We start from the raw sequence: 26910 nt of genomic DNA, 5'->3' as shown, positions 1-26910 counted from the left end.
TCATATCTGTTTGCCGTCCTTAAATGTGTACGAGTTGTCTACCTTGGTACATAGCATCACGAGTGTCAGAATCATCATCAAGAGCTGAAAGAAAAACGATATTTTTTCAATATTGCATTTGAAATATAAAATTACATTTTATGAACAAAAACAACAAAAAATACTAATATGTCTGTATTAAAATAAACCAAACTCAAATTCAATAAAGCTAGTACAACATATGAACAAAATAAGAAAGAATAATACAAAGACCCCTGAAAAGATACGAGGAGATTAATACCAGGGTGTTTCGGAAGAGTAAGCTTCTTGTACACATTAGCCAATCCGTGTAAACTACATGTAATTTTATGTATCACCAAAGTTACTAGTAAAATATTTTTGACCTTCGACTTATGTTAAATCGATTTGATACTAAACCTGTGATCACGTGACTTACCTGACAAAACACAATAGCAGCTGCTACACCTATGATAACACACTCATAGCGATAAAATAAGTCTTCAATAGCATTCTGACAGCCCTGAAAAAAGGAGACAACACATGACCACAACAGTTCCACAGAATCACAGGTTTTAGAGGTTTTCGTAAATATACTAAACAAAAAAAGAAAGGTAACACTACTTCATTCTGTGATTAATTAATTAACCCCTTCATAAATCCTTACCAATCATGTACGAATAAAGTAATTGATCAATTCTGATAAAACTGCAGTCATGGTTCATTATAAAAATTTGCGTTCAGTTGATTTTATTCGACTGTAAAGGACGTTGGGGTCAATTTCAAAGGTAACACCATTAGTAACGGGTAGGCCACCGTTTGCGAAGTAAACAGCATTGCAGCGTCGTCGCATGGAACTCGTAAACCGGCGGATAATTCGAGGAGAGATGTTGTTCCATTCAGTGGTCAAGGCTTGGGCCAGCTCCTGCAAGTTTGACAGCTGATTTTGATGTTCTCTCGCGCTTCGCCCAAGAACGTCCCAGACATGCTCAATCGGTGACAAATCAGGTGATTTAGATGGCCAATCTAACACCTGTACGTTATTCTGCTGCAAGAAAGTTCTGCTGACGCGACTGGTGTGCGCTGGTGCGTTATCCTGTTGAAAAATGGCGCCAACGCCATGGCGTCTTAAGAATGGCAGAACCAATGGTCTTAAAATTTCGTCCCGATATCGAATGCCGGTTAAATTGCCATTTAACACAACAAGCCTGGTAAGAGTCCCCCCACAAATACCACCCCAAACCATTACACTTCCGCCGCCAAAGCGGTCCCGTTCTGCGACGCAGCAGTTCGCAAAACGCCTCCCCTCGTCGCCTCCACACTCTGCGCCTTCTGTCACCGTGTTGCAGACAAAACCTGGACTCATATGAAAACAGAGCATTGTTACATTGTCGTAAGGCCCAACGACGGTGAACACGGGTCCAGTCACGCCGATCATTACGGTGACGTCGCAACAAATTGGGTCCAGTGTAGGGACGCCGCGCTTTCAATTGGTAGGCCCTCAACCTGTTGCGGACTGTTTGGGAAGACACACGACGCCCAAACAATGTCCTTGTAGTCTCTACTGCGGTTACGAATCGATTGCGCAAGTGTATCAATCGTATACGACGATCATCCCTGGCGGTCGTTTTACGGGGTCGGCCGCTTCGGGGACGATCGGATGTTGACCCAGTTTGGTTTAAACGACTTACCAACTGGCGAATTGTCTTAACACTGCAACCAAAATGCCGTGCAACTCGACGGCGAGACGCCTCAGCCTGGATCATGCCTACAGCCCATTGTCTCTGAACTTGTGACAGCCGGGGCATAATGATAAAGTTGATAGATAGCAAGATTCGGTGATTTCTAAGTCCTAAGGATCTAAGGAACAATTGTCAGTTTGAATGTTTATGACAAGCGAAGATACAAGTTAGTCGCAGAAAACCTAGTGCAGCTCTTTCGCTAATACAGACTTTCACGCTTGAATGATTTTGGTAACCCCCCTTGAATTTTGTAATGTAAAAACATTACCATTTTCTTATATTGCACAAACGTCATTTTCTTTTCACTCATTTACAGGTATTCGCCAAGGAAACATGTTAACCTTTCATTTTTTGTTGAGTATATTTATGAAGAAACACTTGAACTTTATGTCGTTCTGAAATAAACAGACATGAAAATTGCAGAATTCATTGAAAAGTAGGGTTAATGCAACTCTCCATTTAAATTTTTACTTTTTTTTTCAAATCATGTTGAAATTTTTTTGATCGCCTCCTAGACTATAACATGTATGTCTGTATAACATGTCCCTAGGCCTGAAAGGACGAAACAACTGTATGACGCAGTTTTGAAGTCTAGGGGTAATTAAGAGCTGTTATTCCTTGGCGTGTCTTATGTACAATTTTCGGACTGTTTGCCAAGCACTGACGCAAACTATATTTTGTTTACTGTTTTTTTTTTTTCGTTTATGTTTTAATATGCTATGTATTTCGGTTTGTTACTGTGCTATGTATTTCGGTTTGTTACTATACTATGTATTTCGGTTTGTTACTATGCTCTGTATTTCGGTTTGGTACTGTGCTATGTATGTCGGTTTGTTACTATGCTATGTATTTCGGTTTTTTAACATGCTATGTATTTCGGTTTGTTACTATGCTATGTATTTTGGTTTTTTAACATGCTATGTATTTCGGTTTGTTACTATGCTATGTATTTCGGTTTGTTACTATGCTATGTATTTCGGTTTGTTACTATGCTATGTATTTCGGTTTGTTACTATGCTATGTATTTCGGTTTGTTACTGTGCTATGTATTTCGGTTTTTTAACATGCTATGTATTTCGGTTTTTTAACATGCTATGTATTTCGGTTTGTTACTATGCTATGTATTTCGGTTTTTTAACATGCTATGTATTTCGGTTTGTTACTATGCTATGTATTTCGGTTTGTTACTATGCTTTGTATTTCGGTTTTTCAACGTGCTATGTATTTCGGTTTGTTACTATGCTATGTATTTCGGTTTGTTACTATGCTTTGTATTTCGGTTTTTTAACGTGCTATGTATTTCGGTTTGTTACTGTGCTATGTATTTCGGTTTGTTACTATGCTATGTATTTCGGTTTGTTACTGTGCTATGTATTTCGGTTTGTTACTATGTTATGTATTTCGGTTTGTTACTATGCTATGTATTTCGGTTTGTTACTATGCTTTGTATTTCGGTTTTTTAACGTGCTATGTATTTCGGTTTGTTACTGTGCTATGTATTTCGGTTTGTTACTATGCTCTGTATTTCGGTTTGTTACTATGCTATGTATTTCGGTTTTTTAACGTGCTATGTATTTCGGTTTGTTACTATGCTATGTATTTCGGTTTGTTACTGTGCTATGTATTTCGGTTTGTTACTGTGCTATGTATTTCGGTTTGTTACTGTGCTATGTATTTCGGTTTGTTACTGTGCTATGTATTTCGGTTTGTTACTATGCTATGTATTTCGGTTTGTTACTATGTTATGTATTTCGGTTTTTTAACGTGCTATGTATTTCGGTTTGTTACTGTGCTATGTATTTCGGTTTGTTACTATGCTATGTATTTCGGTTTGTTACTATGCTATGTATTTCGGTTTGTTACTATGCTATGTATTTCGGTTTGTTACTATGCTTTGTATTTCGGTTTTTTAACGTGCTATGTATTTCGGTTTGTTACTGTGCTATGTTTTTCGGTTTGTTACTATGCTATGTATTTCGGTTTGTTACTATGCTATGTATTTCGGTTTGTTACTATGCTATGTATTTCGGTTTTTTAACGTGCTATGTATTTCGGTTTGTTACTGTGCTATGTATTTTGGTTTGTTACTATGCTATATATTTCGGTCTGTTACTATGCTATGTATTTCGGTTTGTTACTATGCTTTGTATTTCGGTTTGTTACTATGCTATGTATTTCGGTTTTTTAACGTGCTATGTATTTCGGTTTGTTACTATGCTTTGTATTTCGGTTTTTTAACGTGCTATGTATTTCGGTTTGTTACTGTGCTATGTATTTCGGTTTGTTACTGTGCTATGTATTTCGGTTTGTTACTATGTTATGTATTTCGGTTTGTTACTATGCTATGTATTTCGGTTTTTTAACGTGCTATGTATTTCGGTTTGTTACTGTGCTATGTATTTCGGTTTGTTACTATGCTATGTATTTCGGTTTGTTACTATGCTATGTATTTCGGTTTTTTAACGTGCTATGTATTTCGGTTTGTTACTATGCTATGTATTTCGGTTTGTTACTGTGCTATGTATTTCGGTTTGTTACTGTGCTATGTATTTCGGTTTGTTACTATGCTATGTATTTCGGTTTGTTACTATGCTATGTATTTCGGTTTTTTAACGTGCTATGTATTTCGGTTTGTTACTGTGCTATGTATTTCGGTTTGTTACTATGCTATGTATTTCGGTTTGTTACTATGCTATGTATTTCGGTTTGTTACTATGCTATGTATTTCGGTTTGTTACTATGCTTTGTATTTCGGTTTTTTAACGTGCTATGTATTTCGGTTTGTTACTGTGCTATGTATTTCGGTTTGTTACTGTGCTATGTATTTCGGTTTGTTACTATGCTATGTATTTCGGTTTTTTAACGTGCTATGTATTTCGGTTTGTTACTATGCTATGTATTTCGGTTTGTTACTGTGCTATGTATTTCGGTTTGTTACTATGCTATGTATTTCGGTTTGTTACTATGCTATGTATTTCGGTTTGTTACTATGCTATGTATTTCGTGGATTCGTATTCTTACACCATATTTTAAGTACAAATTCCGGTTGGGCTCACTTTCCTAAATCAGCCCAAACCGGCTTTCGTATATTAGAAAATGCTTCATTGTTAGTAAAAGTCCAAGAATAAGGATTTATCATTAAATATTTCAATTTCTACCTAAATCGGACTCAATGAAACTACTAAATGTGATCTGTTTCAATTACCGATGGATTTGACCAGATTAACGTTGCCAAGGCGTATGAATACAAATATTAGGTAATGACTAGACTGGCAACATATCACAAGTATGAGATTTAAAAACATCAAAATAAAAATTAAATTCAACATTTAATAACTGTAACTTTACGTTTCAATTGATGTGAAGCGGCTGAAGAATAATATTGCTTGCTCTCCGCTTCGGTGCCTGTAAAAAAAATGGCCGACACCGCTTCGTTTGCGAACCGGCGCACCACGTCTAGACGTTATTCCTCCACGGGGAAAAATGCATACTGTCTTTGTTGCACACTGTTATTTAAATTTTCATTAAAGTTGTCAAAAAATATATCAAATTTTGTTCTTATTTATGTTTCATTGAATATTAAGTAACCATGCTGAATTATATTTCAACCTGTCACAATAATCTGTCTTCAAATGACAGACTATTTGCTTGTATGACGTCAGACGATATGATGACAAGGAACGAAAGTAGTTCAGCGTCAGTTCCAATGCTATAGAAAAAAGAAGCGTGAATTGAAATATAAGGATTGAATCTTACTTATGTCGATTTCATGGGATGATGAATTGAGTTGGTCTTGAGATAAATTCAACATGAACTGCTTTGCAGTTAAATAATTATATACATTCTCATTCTGTACATTTTCTAATAGCTAATGATACATTTTTTGTTTTTGTTGTTGTTTTTTTTTTATCTTTATTGTCTTTTTTTTATCTTTATTGTCTTTTTTTTTTATCTTTTTTTGTCTTTTTTATGTTGTCTTTTTTTCTGTCTCTAATAAATTCCTATCTACTTGTATTACTGACATTGATAAATTATTTTTGATTTCAAAACGGAAAAAAGTTTCAAGAAATAAAATAGGTATCGTCTAAGAAAAACAAAAGTGGAAAGCAACTTCGATATCAAATTAAATCATATACATGATTGCAATGAATTCAACTGCATCTCACAGTTTTGTCGTCCTAGGACGCGTCAGTGATGATACATCACACAGCTTTGTTGTCCTAGGACGCGTCAGTGATGATACATCACACAGCTTTGTTGTCCTAGGACGCGTCAGTGATGATACATCACACAGCTTTGTCGTCCTAGGACGCGTCAGTGATGATACATCACACAGCTTTGTCGTCCTAGGACGCGTCAGTGATGATACATCACACAGCTTTGTCGTCCTAGGACGCGTCAGTGATAATGCATCACACAACTTTGTCGTCCTAGGACGCGTCAGTGATAATGCACCACACAACTTTGTCGTCCTAGGACGCGTCAGTGATAATGCACCACACAGCTTTGTTGTCTTAATACACGTCAGTGATAATGCATCACACAACTTTGTCGTCCTAGGACGGGTCAGTGATAATGCATCACACAACTTTGTTGTCTTAATACACGTCAGTGATAATGCACCACACAGCTTTGTTGTCTTAATACACGTCAGTGATAATGCATCACACAGCTTTGTTGTCCTAGGACGCGTCAGTGATAATGCATCACACAACTTTGTCGTCCTAGGACGCGTCAGTGATAATGCACCACACAGCTTTGTTGTCCTAGGACGCGTCAGTGATAATGCATCACACAGCTTTGTTGTCCTAGGACGCGTCAGTGATGATGCATCACACAGTTTTGTCGTCCTAGGACGCGTCAGTGATGATGCATCTTACAGTTTTGTCGTCCTAGGACGCGTCAGTGATGATGCATCTTACAGTTTTGTCGTCCTAGGACGCGTATTTGATGATACATCACACAGTTTTGTTGTCCTAGGACGCGTCAGTGATGATGCATCACACAGCTTTGTCGTCCTAGGACGCGTCAGTGATAATGCATCACACAGCTTTGTCGTCCTAGGACGCGTCAGTGATGATGCATCTCACAGCTTTGTTGTCCTAGGACGCGTCAGTGATAATGCATCACACAACTTTGTCCTTCTAGAACGCATCAGTGATGCTAAAAAATGAAGTTTGAAATCAAATCAAAGAAGCTATTGAGGAAAATAGAAATTATATCTAAAGAAAATTGTCAAAATCCGGACGGGGAGGTGCGTTGGCTATATTTTGTTTATTAGTTTTAACAATGAATACCCATATGATCAGGACACTTGCTACACTTGCAGTCACGTGTTTCAATCTTGTTGTATCAAGCGTTTTCATGTTAGATGGCTAGTACCATAGATATCTAATCGCTGGTACACCCACTAAAACATCACAAAAACGTGCAGTTTGTTATCTTCAGGCTAATTTAAATCTTATTTTTTGCTTATAAAATGGATGATTTTTTTTGTAAATCTGAATGATTTCTTACATTACGGAGTCGTAAAGTAGGATGAAGTATGGTGAATTTTTATTGATAATTTGTGTTGTATATCATTATTTCATACTCAGTCGCTACCAAGAGTTATCGTTCCTTAGCGATTGTAAAGAACGATAACTATAAGGTTCTGTATTATAAGAGGTCGCTGCTCGGCAGATTTAACATATGATGCTATTTTGTCGACAACGACTTCTCTTCCCAAGCTTGATGCTCGTTCCACCCTCAAATCAGAGCGGAATGAAATATTTCATTTCGTCTCTGTTGACGACTTCAAACTTTATGACAACTATGTGTACTGGCAGAATCAATAATCCTATTTAAATCCACAAAACACTATGATATTGAATGTAAGTATTCATGTATCACACAGCCGCAGTCTATGGCTGTGTTCACTTATAAATATGGCGGTTTCAGTTCATACAAAACACAAATGAATCAACTGTACGAAACGAATACTAGCAATCATTAGAGAAGTTATGTCGTTATATTTCTCATTTACACATTTTCTTTTCGTTTTTATATTAACTGACCTTTTTACATCTCTGTGGTGGAGAGTGTGCATATGCACGAAATAATTTTGATTTTGTTCAGGATTTTCGGCTAGTTTCCAATCTATACCAAAACGTCATTTCGTTATCGAAATCTGGACTTTAAAAATAAGTATGGAGTAAATCGCCTGTTAAAAGTTTCTCTTGTAGTCAAGAAAACATTTACGTTACCGTGAGATAAGCGTTGTCCGGTGTAGGATCGTACACACAGTTCTGTAGGGTTGATGTATCATTAGTCGATGAAGGTTTACAGCAGGCGGGAGGGATCACCATGGCAACAGACGAGTCTATTGTCCGGTTCCATTTTGTTGAATTTGTTACGAAATCTTTATAGTCGTAAAATCCACAACATTCCATCTACATCAAACAAACACAAAATAGAATCTACACAGGACATTTACTATTTCACAACATTCCATGTACATAAAGACAATAGGTTAGAATCTAAACCAAGGCGTAATATCTATATTGCAATATTTATGATAATAATAACACAATGTATAACCGGGGATATTAAAGATAGACACAATGTATTACCGGGGATACTAAAGATAGACACAATGTATTACCGGGGATATCAAAGATAGACACAATGTATTACCGGGGATATTAAAGATAGACACAATGTATTACCGGGGATATCAAAGATAGACACAATCTATTACCAATGTATTACCGGGGATATTAAAAGATAGACACAATGTATTACCGGGGATACTAAAGATAGACACACTGTATTACCGGGGATATCAAAGATAGACACAATGTATTACCGGGGATATTAAAGATAGACACAATGTATTACCGGGGATATTAAAGATAGACACAATGTATTACCGGGGATATCAAAGATAGACACAATCTATTACCAATGTATTACCGGGGATATTAAAAGATAGACACAATGTATTACCGGGGATATTAAAGATAGACACAATGTATTACCGGGGATATTAAAGATAGACACAATGTATTACCGGGGATATTAAAGATAGATACAATGTATTACCAATGTATTACCGGGGATATTAAAGATAGACACAATGTATTACCCGGTGATATTAAAGATAGACACAATGTATTACCGGGGATATTAAAGATAGACACAATGTATTACCGGGGATATTAAAGATAGACACAATGTATTACCGGGGATATTAAAGATAGACACAATGTATTACCGGGGATATTAAAGATAGATACAATCTATTACCAATGTATTACCGGGGATATTAAAGATAGACTCAATGTATTACCGGGGATATCAAAGATAGACACAATGTATTACCCGGGGATATTTAAAATAGACACAATGTATTACCGGGGATATTAAAGATAGACACAATGTATTACCGGGGATATTAAAGATAGACACAATGTATTACCGGGGATATGATAGATAGACACAATGTATTACCGGGGATATTAAAAGATAGACACAATGTATTACCGGGGATATTAAAGATAGACACAATGTATTACCGGGGATATTAAAGATAGACACAATGTATTACCGGGGATATGATAGATAGACACAATGTATTACCGGGGATATTAAAGATAAACACAATGTATTACCGGGGATATTAAAGATAGACACAATGTATTACCGGGGATATTAAAGATAGACACAATGTATTACCGGGGATATGATAGATAGACACAATGTATTACCGGGGATATTAAAGATAGACACAATGTATTACCGGGGATATTAAAGATAGACACAATGTATTACCGGGGATATTAAAGATAGACACAATGTATTACCGGGGATATGATAGATAGACACAATGTATTACCGGGGATATTAAAGATAGACACAATGTATTACCGGGGATATTAAAGATAGACACAATGTATTACCGGGGATATGATAGATAGACACAATGTATTACCGGGGATATTAAAGATAGACACAATGTATTACCGGGGATATTAAAGATAGACACAATGTATCACCCGGGGATATTTAAGATAGACACAATGTATTACCGGGATAAGAATAGCAGCATCAATGAAATGTTGATTTTTTTTCTGATGTACCTAGAATGAACTAAATGACTTTATAATTGTCAGAATATTGAAATTCCCAAGACAAGTCGTTATAATCCTAACGATAAGTTAGGACTTCTCCTCCGTCACTTTCAGTCATAGTTATCGAAATTACACTACTGAGTACAAAGAAGGTTATTTATAAAACTTTCAATTTATTTCACAGATATATGTAACAGAAGATGAAGGAAAACCATAAACACACTTGATGGTTACTGATACCGCCCTGTTTCGGTTAGTGAACATCCAGGGTTATCTCATTATAATCGTGTTACCGTCTACAAAATTATTGGTGAGCTGACCTGTAAATAAAAACTTATACAATACACTGAAAACTATGACACAATAAATTTAACACATTCGAAACGAATTTTCTGAATTTGTCAACAAGAGGTTCCCACAGGATAACTGTTTTCGCATTGGTAAACACGTGTTTTTCGGTTTAGTACAATACACTGGATATATAAAGACTTAGGACCCTACAACATTTAATTAGAATGCATTCTTTCCAATACACTGGACACCTAAAGACTTAGTACAATATACTGGATATATAAAGACTTAGTACAATACACTGGACACCTAAAGACTTAGTACAATATACTGGATATATAAAGACTTAGTACAATACACTGGATATATAAAGACTTAGTACAATATACTGGATATATAAAGACTTAGTACAATACACTGGACACCTAAAGACTTAGTACAATATACTGGACACCTAAAGACTTAGTACAATACACTGGACATATAAAGACTTAGTACAATACACTGGACATATAAAGACTTAGTACAATACACTGGACATATAAAGACTTAGTACAATACACTGGATATATAAAGACTTAGTACAATATAAAGACTTAGTACAATACACTGGATATATAATAGACTTAGTACAATACACTGGACATATAAAGACTTAGTACAATACACTGGATATATAAAGACTTATTACAATACAGTGTACTATAAAGACTTAGTACAATACACTGGATATATAAAGACTTAGTACAATACACTGGACACCTAAAGACTTAGTACAATACACTGGATATATAAAGACTTAGTACAACATACTGGATATATAAAGACTTAGTACAATATACTGGATATATAAAGACTTAGTACAACATACTGGATATATAAAGACTTAGTACAATACACTGGATATATAAAGACTTAGTACAATACACTGGATATATAAAGACTTAGTACAATACACTGGATATATAAAGACTTAGTACAATACACTGGATATATAAAGACTTAGTACAATATACTGGATATATAAAGACTTAGTACAATACACTGGACACCTAAAGACTTAGTACAATACACTGGACACCTAAAGACTTAGTACAATACACTGGATATATAAAGACTTAGTACAATACACTGGATATATAAAGACTTAGTACAATACACTGGATATATAAAGACTTAGTACAATACACTGGATATATAAAGACTATAAAGACTAGTACAATACACTGGATATATATAAAGACTTAGTACAATACACTGGATATATAAAGACTTAGTACAATACACTGGATATATAAAGACTAGTACAATACACTGGACATATAATATATAAAGACTTAGTACAATACACTGGACTTAGTACAATACACTGGATATATAAAGACTTAGTACAATACACTGGATATATAAAGACTTAGTACAATACACTGGATATATAAAGACTTAGTACAATACACTGGACACCTAAAGACTTAGTACAATACACTGGACATATAAAGACTTAGTACAATACACTGGACATATAAAGACTTAGTACAATACACTGGATATATAAAGACTTAGTACAATACACTGGACACCTAAAGACTTAGTACAATACACTGGATATATAAAGACGTAGTACAATATACTGGATATATAAAGACTTAGTACAATACACTGGATATATAAAGACTTAGTACAATATACTGGATATATAAAGACTTAGTACAACATACTGGATATATAAAGACTTAGTACAATACACTGGATATATAAAGACTTAGTACAATACACTGGATATATAAAGACTTAGTACAATACACTGGACACCTAAAGACTTAGTACAATACACTGGATATATAAAGACTTAGTACAATATACTGGATATATAAAGACTTAGTACAATACACTGGACACCTAAAGACTTAGTACAATACACTGGACACCTAAAGACTTAGTACAATACACTGGATATATAAAGACTTAGTACAATACACTGGAAAAATAAAGACTTAGTACAATATAAAGACTGGTACAGATTTCTCCTTAGTACAATATACTGGACACCTAAAGACTTAGTACAATACACTGGATATATAAAGACGTAGTACAATACACTGGACACCTAAAGACTTAGTACAATACACTGGATATATAAAGACTTAGTACAATACACTGGATATATAAAGACTTAGTACAATACACTGGATATATAAAGACTTAGTACAATACACTGGACACCTAAAGACTTAGTACAATACACTGGACAAATAAAGACTTAGTACAATACACTGGACATATAAAGACTTAGTACAATACACTGGATATATAAAGACTTAGTACAATATACTGGATATATAAAGACTTAGTACAATACACTGGATATATAAAGACTTAGTACAATACACTGGATATATAAAGACTTAGTACAATACACTGGATATATAAAGACTAAGTACAATACACTGGATATATAAAGACTTAGTACAATACACTGGATATATAAAGACTTAGTACAATACACTGGATATATAAAGACTTAGTACAATACACTGGACACCTAAAGACTTAGTACAATACACTGGACATATAAAGACTTAGTACAATACACTGGATATATAAAGACTAGTACAATACACTGGATATATATAAAGACTTAGTACAATACACTGGATATATAAAGACTTAGTACAATACACTGGATATATAAAGACTTAGTACAATACACTGGATATATAAAGACTTAGTACAATACACTGGATATATAAAGACTTAGTACAATACACTGGACACCTAAAGACTTAGTACAATACACTAGATATATAAAGACTTAGTACAATACACTGGATATATAAAGACTTAGTACAATACACTGGATATATAAAGACTTAGTACAATACACTGGATATATAAAGACTTAGTACAATACACTGGATATATAAAGACTTAGTACAATACACTGGATATATAAAGACTTAGTACAATACACTGGATATATAAAGACTTAGTACAATACACTGGATATATAAAGACTTAGTACAATACACTGGACACCTAAAGACTTAGAACAATACACTGGATATATAAAGACTTTATACAATACACTGGACACCTAAAGACTTAGTACAATATACTGGATATATAAAGACTTAGTACAATACACTGGACACCTAAAGACTTAGTACAATACACTGGACATATAAAGACTTAGTACAATACACTGGATATATAAAGACTGAGTACAATACACTGGATATATAAAGACTTAGTACAATACACTGGATATATAAAGACTTAGTACAATACACTGGATATATAAAGACTTAGTACAATACACTGGATATATAAAGACTGAGTACAATACACTGGATATATAAAGACTTAGTACAATACACTGGATATATAAAGACTTAGTACAATACACTGGATATATAAAGACTTAGTACAATACACTGGATATATAAAGACTTAGTACAATATACTGGATATATAAAGACTTAGTACAATACACTGGACACCTAAAGACTTAGTACAATACACTGGACACCTAAAGACTTAGAACAATACACTGGATATATAAAGACGTAGTACAATATACTGGATATATAAAGACTTAGTACAATACACTGGACATATAAAGACTTAGTACAATACACTGGACATATAAAGACTTAATACAATACACTGGATATATAAAGACTGAGTACAATACACTGGATATATAAAGACTTAGTACAATACACTGGATATATAAAGACTTAGTACAATACACTGGATATATAAAGACTTAGACTTAGTACAATACACTGGATATATAAAGACTTAGTACAATACACTGGATATATAAAGACTTAGTACAATACACTGGACACCTAAAGACTTAGTACAATACACTGGATATATAAAGACTTAGTACAATACACTGGATATATAAAGACTAAGTACAATACACTGGATATATAAAGACTTAGTACAATACACTGGATATATAAAGACTTAGTACAATACACTGGACACCTAAAGACTTAGTACAATACACTGGACACCTAAAGACTTAGTACAATACACTGGACACCTAAAGACTTAGTACAATACACTGGATATATAAAGACTTAGTACAATACACTGGATATATAAAGACTTAGTACAATACACTGGATATATAAAGACTTAGTACAATACACTGGATATATAAAGACTTAGTACAATACACTGGATATATAAAGACTTAGTACAATACACTGGATATATAAAGACTTAGTACAATACACTGGATATATAAATACTGGGATATATAAAGACTTAGTACAATACACTGGATATATAAAGACTTACTGGATATATAAAGACTTAGTACAATACACTTAGTACAATACACTGGACATATATATATAAAGACTTAGTACAATACACTGGATATATAAAGACTTAGTACAATATACTGGATATATAAAGACTTAGTACAATACACTGGATATATAAAGACTTAGTACAATATACTGGATATATAAAGACTTAGTACAATACACTGGACACCTAAAGACTTAGTACAATACACTGGATATATAAAGACTTAGTACAATACACTGGATATATAAAGACTTAGTACAATACACTGGATATATAAATATAAAGACTTAGTACAATACACTGGATATATAAAGACTTAGTACAATACACTGGATATATAAAGACTTAGTACAATACACTGGATACATAAAGACTTAGTACAATACACTGGATATATAAAGACTGGATATATATATAGACTTAGTACAATACACTGGATATATAAAGACTTAGTACAATACACTGGACATATAAAGACTTAGTACAATACAATGGATATATAAAGACTTAGTACAATACACTGGATATATATATAAACTGATATAAAGACTTAGTACAATAGAGAACTGGATATATAAAGACTTAGTACAATACACTGGATATATAAAGACTTAGAAGAGAAAAGACTTAGTACAATACACTGCTGGATATATAAAGACTTAGTTGAGAATGCCATCATTGAAAGTTGTTGAAATGGTAGGTGAAAAAATCGTCGCTGTTGAGAATGCCATCATATCTATCCGCTAGCTTCGCAACTATTGATTCCTCCATGTTCTCTTCCCACTGAAAAAAACGTAAATATTTACTGTAGTAACGTCAAATACTATCTGTGATATAGTCTACGCACTTCACGACAATATAGTCTACAGTTAACTTGTTACAGGTGCTTCAAACGCACTTCACGACAATATAGTCTACAGTTAACTTGTTACAGGTGCTTCAAACGCACTTCACGACATTACAGTTAACTTGTTACAGGTGCTTCAAACGCACTTCACGACATTACAGTTAACTTGTTACAGGTGCTTCAAACGCACTTCACGCCAATATAGTCTACAGTTAACTTGTTACAGGTGCTTCAAACGCACTTCACGACAATATAGTCTACAGTTAACTTTTTTTTTACAGGTGCTTCAAACGCACTTCACGACAATACATTGAACTTGTTACAGGTGTTACAAACGCACTTCACGACATTACAGTTAACTTGTTACAGGTGCTTCAAACGCACTTCACGACATTACAGTTAACTTGTTACAGGTGCTTCAAACGCACTTCACGACAATACAGTTAACTTGTTACAGGTGTTACAAACGCACTTCACGACATTACAGTTAACTTGTTACAGGTGCTTCAAACGCACAATATAGTTTACCTGTAGTTACAGGTGTTTCAAACACACTTCACGACAATATAGTTTATCTGTAGTTACAGGTACTACAAACACACTTCACGACAATATAGTTTACCTGTAGTTACAGGTACTACAAACGCACTTCACGACATTACAGTTTACCTGCAGTTACAGGTACTACAAACGCACTTCACGACAATATAGTTTACCTGTAGTTACAGGTGTTACAAACACACTTCACGACAATATAGTTTACCTGTAGTTACAGGTGCTTCAAACGCACTTCACGACATTACAGTTTACCTGTAGTTACAGGTGCTACAAACGCACTTCACGACAATATAGTTTACCTGTAGTTACAGGTACTACAAACGCACTTCACGACATTACAGTTTACCTGTAGTTACAGGTACTGCAAACGCACTTCACGACATTACAGTTAACTTGTTACAGGTGCTTCAAACGCACTTCACGACAATATAGTCTACAGTTAACTTGTTACAGGTGCTTCAAACACACTTCACGACAATATAGTCTACAGTTAACTTGTTACAGGTGCTTCAAACGCACTTCACGACATTACAGTTAACTTGTTACAGGTGCTTCAAACGCACTTCACGACAATATAGTTTACCTGTAGTTACAGGTGCTTCAAACGCACTTCACGACATTACAGTTTACCTGTAGTTACAGGTGCTACAAACGCACTTCACGACAATATAGTTTACCTGTAGTTACATGTACTACAAACGCACTTCACGACAATATAGTTTACCTGTAGTTACAGGTACTACAAATGCACTTCACGACAATATAGTTTACCTGTAGTTACAGGTGTTACAAACACACTTCACGACAATATAGTTTACCTGTAGTTACAGGTACTACAAACGCACTTCACGACATTACAGTTTACCTGTAGTTACAGGTACTACAAACGCACTTCACGACAATATAGTTTACCTGTAGTTACAGGTACTACAAACGCACTTCACGACAATATAGTTTACCTGTAGTTACAGGTGTTACAAACACACTTCACGACAATATAGTTTACCTGTAGTTACAGGTACTACAAACGCACTTCACGACAATATAGTTTACCTGTAGTTACAGGTGTTACAAACGCACTTCGAGGCTGTTTGAAACGTTCGGCAATTTCCTATCTTGGATTTTTAATTCTTACAAAAGATCGATAAATGCGTTTCAAATAAATGCTGTGAACTAAAATTAAAGTAAATGTCGATATGAAGATATCCATTTGTCAAGAAACTCCAAACTCAGTTTGTCAAGAAAATCCAAACTCAGTTTGTCAAGAAACTCCAAATTCAGTTTGTCAAGAAACTAGACTCAGTTTCAAAGTTGATGAATAAAAGGCAACATATGCGCAAAAGAAACATTGCCTTAGATACTCCGGAGATGCATGGACAATGAGACAGACAGACAAGCAAACAGTGACCAGATTCCTTACCATGTGTTTAAAGACCACTCCTAAAACGGTAGCTGCAACTTCAATGGCCATGACCAGTGACAGCAGTGTAACGTACTATAGAAACAAAATGTTCCACAATTAAAATATTGACATATACAAAATACTAATGCCAGACAGAAACTGATCAACACTGCAGCTTATAATCTGGATTTTTAATTTTAAAGGACAAATAAGATGTATTATGAAGTTAAATTCATTGTTTGGCAATTGCATGTAATACTGAATAGTATTCTTCACTTGTGTCGTGTGTAAAACGTTTTAGACAGCAGGAGGTTAACACTGCTGGTGGATTTATTCACTTGTGTCTAGTGTACAATCTTTGAGACAACAATGCAGGTAAACGTTTACCTCCCGCAGTTGGCTGTAACGGCATGCAACGTTTTAATTTATTTCAATCGTGCCACTGTTCAGGATATGCACACGCACTCGACGCTGTTCTAAAGTTAGCACATTAATAAAGGTTACGAGATTAATTTAATTATGGGGCTGCTGTACCTCTTTGTGTAGATTCTCACTTTTCTTTCTGTTGATTTGGATTTTCTCTGTCACCTACTATGCTTCAAAATTTAGGCCCTTAGCATCAAAGACAAGTCCTAGATGAAATAATTGTATTATATAGTATCACTGACGAGTCCTAGATCGACGAAACAGCTGTATGATCTGACATCATTGACAAGCCCTAAAAGACGAAACAGCTGTAAGATGCAGTTTACTTCATTATTTGGCCCGTCTGTATCTTATCTTAAATTTAAAGGTGTAAATCGCTTGTGTGTGACTATGTATATTTTTGTAGGCAGGTTGTAATCATAGACATAACGATAAACAGAAGATGTAAGAAAAGTATCCATCCGGAACTCACCACTCCTAGTAAAACGGGACTCTCTGTTGCCGCAGCTATCACGCCGTATATCCCAAAGGCAAGTACGCATGCCCCGCCAGCAATGACGATGTATGCTCCATTTCTGACAAATGATTGGTCGACGACCGAAAATTCTTCAAGGTGTGTCAATCCAATGAAGCTCGGGTTGTCAAATGCGATCCATAACCCCATACCCAGAGATATGGCACCAATAACCTATTAAACATAAAGCTGGGGTTAATTCATGTGATCGTTAATCCCAAACCTAGAAATAGGACACCGATAACTTGATATATTATTTTTGATATAGGTATTGTTGGCGTGAAATCCTTTGTTAATGATTTATTATTAAAGAAAATTGATGACGTTTAATGATGGCCATGGAGATAAGATAGTTTACTGAACAATCCTTTACAATATATATGAAATATTGACGATAAACAGACATGTTATAAATTATATCTCTAAAGACTAGGTTCTCCTCGGTTTAAAGAATATTTCACCAAACTAGCATGTTCAATGTTGTAGTCTTCGACCGTCGCCTCCTAGGTAGAAAAATCTTTGCATCATTAGGAATCTTGGGAAGACTAAATCGTGCTGTAGTTTTATTCATTATTAATTCCTCTATTGTATCTGTATATTTGTATTGTAAGGTGTATTTCGTCAGCTTTTCTTTAATGCAATCGTTGAAGGTGTCCCACAAATGATATTAAACAAAATTTTTTTTTCCAATACAGCTTCAAATTAAAAATCTTGTGAAGGAAATGGAACCACCATGTCATGAAGAAAAGGATTGTTTTTTGTTTTCTTGTTTTTTGATGAATTTGTAAAACCGTCACGCGATATTTGATGAATTTGTAAAACCGCCACGTGATATTAATGGATTTGTAAAACCGTCACGTGATATTTGATGGATTTGTAAAACCGTCACGTGATATTTGATGAATTTGTAAAACCATCACGTGATATTTGAAGAATTTGTAAAACCGTCACGCGATATTTGATGAATTTGTAAAACCGTTACGTGATATTAATGGATTTGTAAAACCGTCACGCGATATTTGATGGATTTGTTAAACCGTCACGTGATATTTGATGAATTTGTATAACGCTTTGATATGTAAATGTGAGCACCACCCCATGAAAAAATAGATGAGATGAGATAACATTGAGGTCAAATGAATACGTTGTATGTTGTGTACTGTATACGATGTCAAATAAATACATTTAAGATTTGTCCTATAATGATCAACAACAAATATCTACGTGAATCAGAAGTCTCAAAATTAATTAGAGATTCTATTTCTCATTCATTACAACACCTACCGAATCTGTAATTCAATTGTTAATCTGCATCTCAGCTTTCAATATCGATATTGGGAATATCTCTCAAGCCTCTAAGACAGGTATATCAGTGTAACAGCTTGTGCAGATTTATCGATCTTGTATACCACTATTATACAACTATAAAATTTCCACGAGGAAATCTTACACTATATCATAACGATAACATTACACTATATCATAACGATAATCCACGAGGAAGATAAATCACTATCACTATATCATAACGATAATCCACGAGGAAGATAAATCACTGTCTCTACACTATATCATAACGATAATCCACGAGGAAGATAAATCAATATACACTATATCATAACGATAATCCACGAGGAAGATAAATCAATATACACTATATCATAACGATAATCCACGAGGAAGATAAATCACTGTCTCTACACTATATCATAACGATAATCCACGAGGAAGATAAATCAATATACACTATATCATAACGATAATCCACGAGGAAGATAAATCACTGTCTCTACACTATATCATAACGATAATCCACGAGGAAGATAAATCAATACACTATATCATAACGATAATCCACGAGGAAGATAAATCACACTATATCATAACGATATCATAACGATAATCCACGAGGAAGATAAATCTCTACACTATATCATAACGATAATCCACGAGGAAGATAAATCAATATACACTATATCATAACGATAATCCACGAGGAAGATAAATCAATGTACACTATATCATAACGATAATCCACGAGGAAGATAAATCACTGTCTCTACACTATATCATAACGATAATCCACGAGGAAGATAAATCAATATACACTATATCATAACGATAATCCACGAGGAAGATAAATCAATGTACACTATATCGTAACGATAATCCACGAGGAAGATAAATCACTGTCTCTACACTATATCATAACGATAATCCACGAGGAAGATAAATCACTGTCTCTACACTATATCATAACGATAATCCACGAGGAAGATAAATCACTGTCTCTACACTATATCATAACGATAATCCACGAGGAAGATAAATCAATATACACTATATCATAACGATAATCCACGAGGAAGATAAATCAATATACACTATATCATAACGATAATCCACGAGGAAGATAAATCACTGTCTCTACACTATATCATATAATCCACGAGGAAGATAAATACTGTCCACGAGGAAGATCTACACTATATCATAACGATAATCCACGAGGAAGATAAATCACTGTCTCTACACTATATCATAACGATAATCCACGAGGAAGATAAATCACTGTCTCTACACTATATCATAACGATAATCCACGAGGAAGATAAATCAATGTACACTATATCATAACGATAATACACGAGGAAGATAAATCACTGTCTCTACACTATATCATAACGATAATCCACGAGGAAGATAAATCACTGTCTCTACACTATATCATAACGATAATCCACGAGGAAGATAAATCACTGTCTCTACACTATATCATAACGATAATCCACGAGGAAGATAAATCACTGTCTCTACACTATATCATAACGATAATCCACGAGGAAGATAAATCAATATACAATATATCATAACGATAATCCACGAGGAAGATAAATCACTGTCTCTACACTATATCATAACGATAATCCACGAGGAAGATAAATCACTGTCTCTACACTATATCATAACGATAATCCACGAGGAAGATAAATCACTGTCTCTACACTATATCATAACGATAATCCACGAGGAAGATAAATCACTGTCTCTACACTATATCATAACGATAATCCACGAGGAAGATAAATCACTGTCTCTACACTATATCATAACGATAATCCACGAGGAAGATAAATCACTGTCTCTACACTATATCATAACGATAATCCACGAGGAAGATAAATCAATATACACTATATCATAACGATAATCCACGAGGAAGATTAATCACTGTCTCTAAACTATATCATAACGATAATCCACGAGGAAGATAAATCACTGTCTCTAAACTATATCATAACGATAATCCACGAGGAAGATAAATCACTGTCTCTACACTATATCATAACGATAATCCACGAGGAAGATAAATCACTGTCTCTACACTATATCATAACGATAATCCACGAGGAAGATAAATCACTGTCTCTACACTATATCATAACGATAATCCACGAGGAAGATAAATCACTGTCTCTACACTATATCATAACGATAATCCACGAGGAAGATAAATCACTGTCACTACACTATATATCATAACGATAATCCACGAGGAAGATAAATCACTGTCTCTACACTATATCATAACGATAATCCACGAGGAAGATAAATCACTGTCTCTACACTATATCATAACGATAATCCACGAGGAAGATAAATCACTTTCTCTACACTATATCATAACGATAATCCACGAGGAAGATAAATCACTGTCTCTACACTATATCATAACGATAATCCACGAGGAAGATAAATCACTGTCTCTACACTATATCATAACGATAATCCACGAGGAAGATAAATCACTGTCTCTACACTATATCATAACGATAATCCACGAGGAAGATAAATCACTGTCTCTACACTATATCATAACGATAATCCACGATAAATCAATATATCACTATATCATAACGATAATCCACGAGGAAGATATCACACACTATATCATAACGATAATCCACGAGGAAGATAAATCACTGTCTCTACACTATATCATAACGATAATCCACGAGGAAGATAAATCACTATACACTATATCATAACGATAATCCACGAGGAAGATAAATCACTGTCTCTACACTATATCATAACGATAATCCACCAGGAAGATAAATCACTGTCTCTACACTATATCATAACGATAATCCACGAGGAAGATAAATCACTGTCTCTACACTATATCATAACGATAATCCACTATATCATAACACTATATCATAACGATAATCCACGAGGAAGATAAATCAATATACACTATATCATAACGATAATCCACGAGGAAGATCTACACTATATCATAACGATAATCCACGAGGAAGATAAATCACTGTCTCTACACTATATCATAACGATAATCCACGAGGAAGATAAATCACTGTCTCTACACTATATCATAACGATAATCCACGAGGAAGATAAATCAATCTCGACCCAATATCATAACGATAATCCACGAGGAAGATAAATCACTGTCTCTACACTGTCTCTACACTATATCATAACGATAATCCACGAGGAAGATAAATCAATATACACTATATCATAACGATAATCCACGAGGAAGATAAATCACTGTCTCTACACTATATCATAACGATAATCCACGAGGAAGATAAATCACTGTCTCTACACTATATCATAACGATAATCCACGAGGAAGATAAATCAAGATAATCCACGAGGAAGATAAATCACTGTCTCTACACTATATCATAACGATAATCCACGAGGAAGATAAATCACTGTCTCTACACTATATCATAACGATAATCCACGAGGAAGATAAATCACTGTCTCTACACTATATCATAACGATAATCCACGAGGAAGATAAATCACTGTCTCTACACTATATCATAACGATAATCCACGAGGAAGATAAATCAATATACACTATATCATAACGATAATCCACGAGGAAGATAAATCACTACACTATATCATAACGATAATCCACGAGGAAGATAAAAAAATATACTGTCTCTACACTATATCATAACGATAATCCACGAGGAAGATAAATCACTGTCTCTACACTATATCATAACGATATATATATCATAACGATAATCCACGAGGAAGATAAATCACTGTCTCTACACTATATCATAACGATAATCCACGAGGAAGATAAATCACTATCCACTCTATCATAACGATAACTATATCATAACGATAATCCACGAGGAAGATAAATCACTGTCTCTACACTATATCATAACGATAATCCACGAGGAAGATAAATCACTGTCTCTACACTATATCATAACGATAATCCACGAGGAAGATAAATCAATATACACTATATCATAACGATAATCCACGAGGAAGATAAATCACTGTCTCTACACTATATCATAACGATAATCCACGAGGAAGATAAATCACTGTCTCTACACTATATCATAACGATAATCCACGAGGAAGATAAATCACTGTCTCTACACTATATCATAACGATAATCCACGAGGAAGATAAATCAATATACATAATCCACGAGGAAGATAAATCACTGTCTCTACACTATATCATAACGATAATCCACGAGGAAGATAAATCACTGTCTCTACACTATATCATAACGATAATCCACGAGGAAGATAAATCAATATACACTATATCATAACGATAATCCACGAGGAAGATAAATCACTGTCTCTACACTATATCATAACGATAATCCACGAGGAAGATAAATCACTGTCTCTACACTATATCATAACGATAATCCACGAGGAAGATAAATCACTGTCTCTACACTATATCATAACGATAATCCACGAGGAAGATAAATCACTGTCTCTACACTATATCATAACGATAATCCACGAGGAAGATAAATCACTGACACTATATCATAACGATAATCCACGAGGAAGATAAATCACTGTCTCTACACTATATCATAACGATAATCCACGAGGAAGATAAATCACTGTCTCTACACTATATCATAACGATAATCCACGAGGAAGATAAATCACTGTCTCTACACTATATCATAACGATAATCCACGAGGAAGATAAATCACTGTCTCTACACTATATCATAATAACGATAATCCACGAGGAAGATAAATCACTGTCTCTACACTATATCATAACGATAATCCACGAGGAAGATAAATCACTGTCTCTACACTATATCATAACGATAATCCACGAGGAAGATAAATCACTGTCTCTACACTATATCATAACGATAATCCACGAGGAAGATAAATCACTGTCTCTACACTATATCATAACGATAATCCACGAGGAAGATAAATCACTGTCTCTACACTATATCATAACGATAATCCACGAGGAAGATAAATCACAGACTCGACACAAAATCATAACGATAATCCACGAGGAAGATAAATCACTGTCTACACTATATCATAACGATAATCCACGAGGAAGATAAATCACTGTCAATCTACACTATATCATAACGATAATCCACGATCATAAATCACTGATATACACTATATCATAACGATAATCCACGAGGAAGATAAATCACTGTCTCTACACTATATCATAACGATAATCCACGAGGAAGAGAAATCAATATACACTATATCATAACGATAATCCACGAGGAAGATAAATCACTGTCTCTACATATCATAACGATAATCCACGAGGAAGATAAATCAATGATACACTATATCATAACGATAATCCACGAGGAAGATTCAATAACCACTATATCATAACGATAATCCACGAGGAAGATAAGGTTCCAGGGGTACATAGAGAGAAAGTGATCATAACCCTTGGAATATCCAGGATGGTTCCAGGGGTACAGAGAGCGAAAGTGATCATAACCCTTGGAATATCCAGGATGGTTCCAGGGGTACACAGAGAGAAAGTGATCATAACCCTTGGAATATCCAGGATGGTTCCAGGGGTACAGAGAGAGAAAGTGATCATAACCCTTGGAATATCCAGGATGGTTCCAGGGGTACAGAGAGCGAAAGTGATCGTAGCCCCTGGAGTATCGAGAGTGGTTCCAGCGGTACAGAGAGAGAAAGCGATCGTAACCCCTGGAGTATCGAGGATGGTTCCAGGGGTACAGAGAGAGAAAGTGATTGTAACCCCTGGAGTATCGAGGATGGTTCCAGGGGGACAGAGAATGAAAGTGATCGTAACCCCTGGAGTATCGAGGATGGTTCCAGGGCGACAGAGAGCGAAAGTGATCGTAACCCCAGTAGTTTCAATGATGGTTCCAGGGGTACAGAGAGAGAAAGTGATCATAACCACAGTAGTATCGAGGATGGTTCCAGAGGTACAGAGAGAGAAAGTGGTCGTAACCCCTGGATTATCGAGGATGGTTCCAGGGGTACAGAGAGCGAAAGTGATCGTAACCCCCGGAGTATCGAGGATAGTTCCAGGGGTACAGAGAATGAAAGTGATCGTAGCCACTGGAGTATCGAAAATGGACCAGAGGTACAGAGAGCGTAAGTGATCGCAGCCCCTGGATTATCGAGGATGGTTCCAGGGTAGCATAGAGCGAAAGTAACGAGGATGAACTAAAAGAGGTGGTGCTAAGTTGTAAACACATCTTACATTCTTGAATAATAATTCAAACGGATCGATTAGCCTTATCTGCTTCATTACTTACAATGACAGGAACGCTTGCGATCATTATCGTCGCTTTCATGCAGTTTTTCGTGGACGTCATCTCTCCCATTTCCGCTATTACTCTGCCAGTGAAGAGTCTTCGTCCTCAACCAGTTTCTTGTACTCTGGAACGAAAAATAAAGATAGTATTGATTTCAATGACAGCCCCCCTCCCCCCCTTCTCTCTCTCCACCCCCTCCCCCCCCCCCCACACACACGCACTCACGCACGCACACACACACACACACACACACTCACATTTCAAATGCAGAACGAAGTCACATGACACGTGATGTCAAAGTATTACTTTTATTAACAGGGAACAGTGTTGTCAATAAACTGGGGACAGTGTTGTCAATAAACTGAGGATGGTGTTGTCAATCGTAATAAACTGAGGATGGTGTTGTCAATCGAAATAAACTGGGGATGGTGTTGTCAATCGAAATAAACTGGGGAAGGTGTTGTCAATCGTAATAAACTGGGGATGGTGTTGACAGTCGTTATAATCAGGGATGGTGTTGTCAATCGTTGTGAACTGCGGATGGTGCTAGCACTAGTTTTATAAAAAATAGTGATGTTGAAATGTTAACGATCATTTAATTTTTTTTCAGTTGGTTATGAACAAAAACAACTTTTCTGCCAAATTAATTTGTATTTGCTTTAGGTGAAGTACGCCGTTTTAAGAAAATTCATGATTTAAAAAATAATAAGAAATCAAACACAAAGGTTTCATGTTCAAATTTGATCTGAGATTAATTCCTTCAACTTCAGGACTGAATTTCATTTTACAATATCCAGTGGTATTGATAAATTCTTATGAAATACTATCTTAAGGCTGAACATTTAGACCGCCGTTAGACAACATTAATTATTTTGATTAAAAACTTGATGAAATAGAAAAAAGACAGAAAGTAAAACTTGTTTGTCAACATTTAGATCAGCTGCGTTCAGACAAATTAACATGTATGTTATAGCTGGTGATGGCCATTCTGAGGTGTCAAAGTTAATTTCTAACAATTTCCTATTAGGCAGGTCAAATAATGGACTACACTGACGGTAATCATTACAT

General features: G+C 35.1%; 1 protein-coding gene across 1 annotated transcript; it reads right to left on the bottom strand.

The window, feature by feature from the left end:
- Window positions 1-25911, bottom strand: LOC132549879 (tetraspanin-1-like). The gene is made up of 7 exons (XM_060213847.1): window positions 25843-25911; window positions 18179-18394; window positions 17299-17373; window positions 15155-15256; window positions 7985-8170; window positions 437-520; window positions 1-84 (listed from the first exon to the last, which is right to left on the bottom strand). The coding sequence occupies exons 1-7, from the start codon at window positions 25909-25911 to the stop codon at window positions 1-3; spliced, it is 816 nt and encodes a 271-aa protein (XP_060069830.1).
- Between the last annotated feature and the right edge of the window lie 999 nt (window positions 25912-26910).

Source organism: Ylistrum balloti, unplaced genomic scaffold, assembly GCF_031769215.1.
Source record: "Ylistrum balloti isolate Yb309-2 unplaced genomic scaffold, AGI_CSIRO_Ybal_v1 Utg370086, whole genome shotgun sequence".
Classification (NCBI taxonomy): domain Eukaryota; kingdom Metazoa; phylum Mollusca; class Bivalvia; order Pectinida; family Pectinidae; genus Ylistrum; species Ylistrum balloti.
The sequence above is the reverse complement of the archived record's forward strand: the minus strand, read 5'-3'. Positions and strand labels throughout refer to the sequence as shown.

Excerpts from the sequence above, each read along its gene's own strand:
- LOC132549879 (XM_060213847.1), bottom strand. The coding sequence starts at position 25,911 with ATGGGAGAGATGACGTCCACGAAAAACTGCATGAAAGCGACGATAATG. Across the intron at positions 18,395-25,842 it reads TCGCAAGCGTTCCTGTCATT|GTTATTGGTGCCATATCTCT; the intron begins GTAAGTAATGAA and ends TATGTTTAATAG. Across the intron at positions 15,257-17,298 it reads GAGTGGTCTTTAAACACATG|TGGGAAGAGAACATGGAGGA; the intron begins GTAAGGAATCTG and ends CGTTTTTTTCAG.